Source organism: Diadema setosum, chromosome 6 (assembly GCF_964275005.1).
Source record: "Diadema setosum chromosome 6, eeDiaSeto1, whole genome shotgun sequence".
In the NCBI taxonomy this organism is placed as follows: domain Eukaryota; kingdom Metazoa; phylum Echinodermata; class Echinoidea; order Diadematoida; family Diadematidae; genus Diadema; species Diadema setosum.
The window spans coordinates 3,761,566-3,769,686 of NC_092690.1; the positions used below are offsets into that span (position 1 = coordinate 3,761,566).

Consider the following 8,121-nt stretch of genomic DNA (forward strand, 5'->3'; position numbering starts at 1 on the left):
TAGGAGAGTCCATTTGATTTGAGTTATACATCATTTTAAAGCTTAAAGTCTGCCCTTTCAGAATCTGGTCTTAACTAAGAATTCATGTCTGGCGACTTTTTGTTTGTTTTGAGGTGTAGGGTCACAAATAATTTTATTTTCTTTGCTTTTAATCACGTATATCTCACCTTAAAAAAACGGAGTTAGCTCGTTTCGCAATAAAACTCGTCACAATCATGATACATACTGTAGATGATAAATATAATGCATATTCTTTGCACAGAGAGTTAAATGGGCTTATAGTACAAAATGATTACTACAGTGTACAATCAGATAATTAGCGCCTAGTCGTAAATCGATATGATTTTGAATCACTATGATATCTAAGGAAATTTAATGGATCTTCTTCTTACAATGCAATTAAACTTGTTTCTTTCATCTTCAGACGTCCCAAGCAAAACATAAGGTATACATTTACAATCAAATGATTATTGTTATACTGGCGATATAATGGCATAAAGACACTAATGGTATATATCTCATTAATAATTAAAGAAAAAAAAACGTGTTTTGGTTTTATTTTTTTTTGGGGGGGGGATAATTTCTTTCATTTCCCATGAAAACGGTATCCTCGTTTTTCCAAGCTTCGATTAAAAATGGGTGATTACTATTTACATGCTTAAACGACACTCAAATTCAGATTTGTTTACTGATCTGAAATTAGCATTAATTTGCAATTTAGTTTCCTAATAAACTCCACACTGTGCGATACACGGCAATTAAGCTGTACACTAATTATAATGAAGATTAACACCATAGGAACTAATGAAGATAAGACAGTAATCCATTTAACAATTACAATGATGTCCATAACAACAACAGGACTATAATAATCCGTAATTCCGTATATCACAACAAGCTACCTTGAAATTATTCACATGCGAGAGTAAAACATCCTACAGCCACTAAGACAGTGTAAGAAGAATATGAAATATGTGATAGGCAATTGCGACAATTGAATATACAAAAGTATGTACTAAATACATAATCACCATTAACAACACGTGAGGATATTGATATATTACGTAAGACAATGTTGAATAATATAAACAATTAATCATTAAACAAGCTAGTAGTACTCTCTGTGCATCGAACGTATTATATTTGTGCTCTGCTGAACATTGATACAGATATGCAAGCCTTGATCGTTAACGGGCCGTTAACGATCGCCCCGTCACTGTACAGGCATGCTAACCTGGAAACATTGAACTGCACATTACTTGAATATGAGACTATTCTGGACCGTTTTCGCACAATAATATATATATATTTATATAATTGTACTCTTATATGAATCCCGCAAGGATTGGAACAATCATCCTCCTCATTCCCACTGATTACCTCTGATTAGATACTACCATCCCATTTGAGGACAATAATGACACTGCTGCAGTATACACAGAATCAAATTGTTATGTTTCATTTGTTACGTCCGTGTTGAAACTCTGCTCGAATCTCCCTCTTTATCCCAGTGAGGCCTTTATAACAGAGGTGTGATGTCGGTCATTTAAAACACGACGCTACATTAAAAGGCGGCACTCATCCAACAATATTATATGACATACATTAAAGCAACTATCAGCGTTTATCAATAATGTCACGAAATTTCATGAAAAAAATGTTTTTCATCGTTGTGGACCTCGGTTCAGACTGTTATATCCGCCAAAGATTCATACAAGCTCTCATCCATGTTTCTGACTGACAGGTACTCCTGGAAAGAGTAAAGTGAGCACAGTAAATTGATTATTTTCATCAATATCATGAAGAAATGATAAAGCGTTCAAACTTTTTTTAATTGTGAGAATGACGCATCATAAATTCTTTAACAGTAAAAAAAAAAAAAAAAAAACGTTTTATCTATAAACACTACTTCACTGTGTATAATCAATACGGTCCAAACATGTTTAGTCTAAAATTAATTATTTTCTGTGATCTATTAACCCTTGATATAATGTCAAAAAGAAGGGTTGAAACGTTTCAATCCGGAGAATGACATAATATTACTACATAATATTTTCAGATATATCAAATTTAACACTGTTTCACTGTGTAGAATCAATGCGGTACGACAGAATGTTAATCCTTTTTTTTTTTACCTGATATGTTTTGAAATCAAAACAAGACCGATCAAAAGCACTGCACAAGTAGTTAGCTTGACTTGACATTTTCACATAACTGAACAATGTTTAAAATCCTGTATGACAAATCACTCAAAAGACACAATAGCAGAATTATGCATGGTTTATTGCGTGTTCCTCAGGATTTATCTAGGTATATTTCTGATGTTCTAATGACGACAGAATTGTATTAATCTCGTCAGGTTGAAGTTTTTTTCAGCTTTTTTCTTTCCTTTTGAGGATTGCGCTTTTGGCAAGATGCAACTGCATTCACGAGCAATTCAAACAGGAAGCCAATTGCTAGAATGACACAGAAATTATCATTACATCAACTTTCCGTCATCAAATTATATGTTAGAAATATATGTATTAAATGTTTAAGAAATTATGAATACTATGAGAAGCATCTTACAATATGATGGTTTGCGATTTTCCACGTGTTGGTCCGAACTTTATCATAAGAAGAAGAAGGAGTCTCGGATATACCATTTGTAGTTCCAACGGAATTTTGTTGAATAACAACCTTGGATTTATAAATGGCGTACTCGAGACTGCTTCCTAAGCTTCTTCTTCTTGTATACACACATAAAACGGGTATGATAACTTACATGATAGACTTCCATCATCGGTTCAAGTTTCTGCTGAATGACGTCATAAGAGTATCTCTTTTCCGGTTCCATTTCCCAGCAATTGGTCATTATAGAGTATCTAGGCGAGGAACAGAAGCAAACAACGACAGCTTTTAATGGCGTATATAGGTTTTTGCACTGATCTGTCTTTGTATTATATAAGTGTGCCATTATCAATAAAGTGTCGCATCAAGACTGATTTGGTGCAGGACAGCAGGAATCAATTGGGAAATTTCGTCAAAACACACAGGTAAACACACACAACACACAGGCTGACACACAAAGGCACACACACATCACACATCTACCTGCAAGCAAACTGGAAGTTGAGGTAATTAGGTGATCCGAGTATCCTCTCGGATCACCTTCTGTATCTGTACGGATTCTTTGTTCTTCTTTTTATTTTCCTTTATTTCTAACCAAAATTTGTGCAGCGGTTAGCTCAGAAAGTGCATTGCCTATCAATGTCAAACTTATACCATATATGTATCATGTCCCAAAGACGACAGATCAAGTAAAATCATAGTGATCAGTCGACCGTGACGTCACTATGACGTCATTATATGAAAACACATTTTCATTCATATCTCATTAATGGAATAGAATTTTGCAATGAAATTTACGTCACATACATTTCAAGTTATGCGCATTTTACTCATATTCTCAAAATTCATATTTTCTCTTAAAACGTGCGCGTACGCGCGCGTTGAAATATTTGTATGCTCAAATCGAGCTCAATTTTTTTTTGCATACGTTTCAGACCATTTGGAGCATTTTTTGAAAAATTGAAAAAATTGGACGGACGCGTACGCGCGCGGACATATTCGCACACACAGCTCATGTGCAATGGAAATTTCCCGTTTTTTACACTTATCGGATGCCTAAAATGTCAAGGAATATTTCTACCAAGTTTCAAGTCAATCCGACTCAATATGACGTCATACGGGCCCGTCAAAGTTGAAATTACGCGCGCGCGTCAATGGCGATATACAGTGCAACGATGCCAAAAAAACGCCAATTTTAAATCCGATTTTACTCGTCAGGATGGACGGTGACCCCCCCATTTTCTTTACATATTCTGAAAGCTGATGAGTTGGACATGTTATTTCATGGGTTGGCGATGCTGGCAAAATGATTAAAAGATATCAAATTTCTTAATAAAGTAAAAAAAGTAAATTTTCAAAATGACGTCATCAAATTTCAAGTTCACTCGAGTGTATCTCACTTATCCTTTGCCAATTTACACCCTGATTTCAGTATGTTGTAGCTTATAAAATGATCTTTCATTAAAATAATTACAACATTTTGATTGGATGACGGCATCACCTCGTAAAAATGGATTGAAAGTAATATTGTCAAATTTGACCAGTTTACGTGTTATCTCTATGGAAGAGCAGTTTTTCTGGCAGTGAAAATTGACATGACTCTCTTTTTCGAGCACTAGCTCACTTATGCTTCGGTGAATTTCTCCCAGATTTTTGTATGATGTAGCTGAGACTTTGAGCTATCGTAAGTGTGCCCTCCATTTTTTCATACGATGTCGGCATCACGTCGAAAAACTTGGTTGAAAATGGCACGAGGCTTCGATGCAGCGTCATTTTGCTTAATACACAGATCCTATGGAGAATGAAATAGGTCATTGCGTAGCGCATCCGACTCGTAATCCTAAGGTCCCTGGTTCGAGGCTCACCCCTGCCAATATTTTTTTATTTTTTTTTACGCTTTTTTTCTTCTTTTTCTTTAGTTAATCTTAATCTCCCTTTCCTTACTTTATCTTTTTCTGATTTTTTTTTTTATGCTTCTCCTTCAAATTTCTATAAAATAACATAATTTTTTGTTTATTTTTCTTTCTTTCTACTTTCTGTGCAATAGATGAACAACAACAATGGCTATCAATCCCATATTTTGCACATGTTTAGTACATGTCACGTACATTATTTCATAAAATAACAACTACTTGATCGGACACCATCTTGGGTATGTAAATTAGGGTCAAAGGTCATAAATGTTTCATCCAGTATCTTGGTGAATACATGTCTTATCTTTCCCATATTTTGCACACGCAAAGACCATGTTACAAGAATCATTTCATAAAATAATCACTTTTTGCTTAGACGCCATTTTGGGTGTGCAAAGTGAGGTCAAAGGTCAAATATACTTCATTCTGTATTTCCGTTAGTGTATACGGAATTCGGTACCAAAGATGGCAGGTCTCACTCCCTTTTCTAAATGAGAATCCAAACATCACACGGCCAATGTCCCATCAACACAGATGAAACCTGTATGGTCATGAATATTGGGATCAGGACTCAAATCATTGATTTTCGAAGAGATCGGATCACCTAATTTGTCAGTCTTGACAAATTCCGAGTCTAGTTTACTTACAATTCTTGACCACAGTGAGAAGGGCGTGGCATCTTGTAACCCTTGGTAACCTGCTGCTTGACCATGTCCATTGTCATTTTTGGATAGGGTCTTGCTCCTTGAAAAAACGCAGAAAAGATGGCACAGGAACAGAAATGAGCAAACTTAGCAGTGTTTTGTTTCTCTTTTTTTCATATATATTGTTGCTAAGGAATTTGACACTCCTTCTTCCGATATCGCAGGCTCCTTTACTGGTAGTATAAATCATGTGTCTCAAAGAAATACACACTAAATTGATTATCTCAAGACATTGAACTATTTTGTAAAGTACGGTATTAATGAGGTGGCATTTTTTTCATATGGGTATACACACACACACACACACACACACACGTATTATACAAATAATAAAGAATGTACAATGGTAAAATATTTCATGAGGTGAAAGGAGCAATAATTTCATCTTTCACCGAGTGAATATCCTGTCTATCTCTCGAATTATGCCGTAATAAAATAGGGTAAATAATAAGTATCAAGCAATCAATCAAATAAAAGTAATCTATTCAAGTGTTATATATATATATAGATATATATATGTATATATAATATGTATAAGTATATATATATATATATATATATATGTATATATATATATATATATATATATATAATTGCATTCACATGTATGTCATGTATACCTAGAGTGACGATTTCCCAAAGAAGGATCCCGTAAGACCAAACATCGCTCTCTACCGAGCAATTTTTATTCTGCAGTCCTTCAGGTGACATCCAGCGCGTTGGTTTCTACAAAGAATGATTTGGAATTTAAAATAAATAAATAAATAAATAAATGAGCGCCATATCACATGATTACATGATTTGAATATACACATGAATACGTACCCCCCCCCCCCCCTTCATTCAATGATTTCATATTAATGAGCAAAGGTATTACAGGGATAGGGTGTAGTTTTTAGAGAAGAGACTTCTCAGACTTATACTGTATAGTGATTAAGAAGAGACAATATACATGTATTTGACCTATTCTTTTCTTCAATTTTTCGCAAAAGCTTTTTTGAGTGGATTGAGGCTTCATATGGCATCAAAAGGAGAAATTATGTTTAGTCGGTGTGTGAACTGATGTATTTTACGTCAAAGGCATATTCTTAATCATTTCAGAAAAAAACCAAAACAAACAGACTTATGCCCTTGTTACGTGGGGTATCTGTTCCTTGTAAGCAATCCTGTTCATTATTGTATAAATAGAAGCATAATTCCTTTTATAATGTATGCTTCAATTATAATACTTACACTTTCAGAGGGTGGCGTGGATGACGTCATCCCAAAGTCAGAAATCTTACAGATCCCGTCTTCTGTCATCATTATGTTGTGAGCACACAGGTTTCCATGGATAATCTAAATTTGATATTAAGTTATGAATACCTCGATAGTAAATTTCATAAGTCACAGGCATCAGAGAATGTCATAAACCTATCCTTTTCGCAATGTTGAGAACACACAGACACAAACACATAATAGAGAATGGACAGAAGTCACAGGACATTGTTTCATTCTGTCTGAGCGTATATACTCATTGATACATGGAAGAAAAATAAATGTAGAGGAACTGCTTAAGTGGTTAAAAATTCCAAGAAAAAAAAGTCGAAGGCAATCTAGAGTACATTATAATTATGTGTGTGTTTGTGTGAGTGTGTGTGTGTGTGTGTGTGCGCGCGCGTTTGTGCGTGCCCGCGCGTGCGGGCTTGTTTGTGTGCTTAGACTGAAATTCAAGCAAACCTTGATACCTTGAATCCAGGTTCTGTATTGACAGTATCAAGGATCATATATTGTGAGAGAACAATGAGATGTATAGAATAATCAGCAAACCATGACAAAGATTGGATTGACGCATAGTTATTTAATTGAATATGGTGAAGGAAAAAAAAAATGGTTCTTTAAACGCGACATCCTTAGGATACATAGCATCAACGCGTTAGACGTTAATGCCGGAGACTAGAAGCCAATGGAGAAACACAATGCTCATCAATAGTAGGCCTACACCTCCTCCAGTGTATTCACATTTAAACAAATCAATTACTGTAACCCGTTCCATACTGAATCCTGAAATGTCCATAGACTCAATATGCAGGCCACCAGGTTCCCATACGGAACAGGTTAAGTCCTCCCTGTAGCTTTTTCCGATGACTGCTAAGTTGTCAAGCACGAATTGAATCTGGTCTACAAAGGAATGTTTTAATGGGCATTTCATGGCAGTGATATTATACAGAAAGGAATATGTAACGATGTAAAAAAGAACAGAGCATTAGTATGATACGAAGGCTATCACATAAACTAATCATAAGTAGCTATACATCCTCGAAACCTTAACAGCTCTAGATTTCAAATCTGAATCAGTGGCAGGTGTCTTCAATCTGTTTAATCATTTCAGAAATAATTTGTACATCTGCATTTCTTCCAATTATATCAAATAAATCAAAAATGTTTTTTTTTTTTTTTTATAATTACCTTGTTGGAGGCAAGAAATTCCATTCCGTTTGCTACCTGCCAGGCGTACTTCAGTAACTGGGACTCATCAAAGTATGGCCTAGCTGGCTTGATATTCAAGTATGGGGATTTTGAAGACTGGTTATTAAACTGGAGAAAAGTCAGCAGTGTCCCACCGGAAACGAATTCGTGTACAACGGCTCCTGTATGATATCACAATATTGATTTCTACAGAAGTCAATACAAATGTTTTAGATACTTTCAAAGAAATTTAATAACGTTTTTACTGAAAGAGAAAATTGATATTAATTTGTTTAAAATGTTTCTTTATTTTCAGACCGTATATTCCACCATTTGCATAATGTCCGGAACAGTTTCTGTACAGCAGAAATACAAGCTTAAATATTTTGATGATTAGAAAGGCTGCATAAAACTTGAGAAACGAAACAATCATCATTAATATCTGA

The 8,121-nt window shown here is 34.9% G+C and overlaps 1 protein-coding gene across 1 annotated transcript; it reads right to left on the reverse strand.

Moving 5' to 3' along the window:
- Nucleotides 1-1,618: 1,618 nt before the first annotated feature.
- LOC140229979 (tyrosine-protein kinase FRK-like) lies at nucleotides 1,619-7,699 on the reverse strand. Its single transcript, XM_072310175.1, has 5 exons — nucleotides 7,676-7,699; nucleotides 5,848-5,953; nucleotides 5,171-5,267; nucleotides 2,765-2,864; nucleotides 1,619-1,750 (listed from the first exon to the last, which is right to left on the reverse strand). Exons 1-5 carry the CDS (start codon nucleotides 7,697-7,699, stop codon nucleotides 1,685-1,687), a joined length of 393 nt encoding a protein of 130 aa, XP_072166276.1. The 3' UTR covers nucleotides 1,619-1,684.
- Nucleotides 7,700-8,121: the final 422 nt, after the last annotated feature.

Coding starts and splice junctions, on each gene's coding strand:
- LOC140229979 (XM_072310175.1), bottom strand. CDS start 7,699: ATGGAATTTCTTGCCTCCAACAAG. Junction 5,954..7,675: donor AATTTCTTGCCTCCAACAAG/GTAATTATAAAA, acceptor CATTCTTTGTAG/AAACCAACGCGCTGGATGTC. Junction 1,751..2,764: donor CGATGATGGAAGTCTATCAT/GTAAGTTATCAT, acceptor TACTCTTTCCAG/GAGTACCTGTCAGTCAGAAA.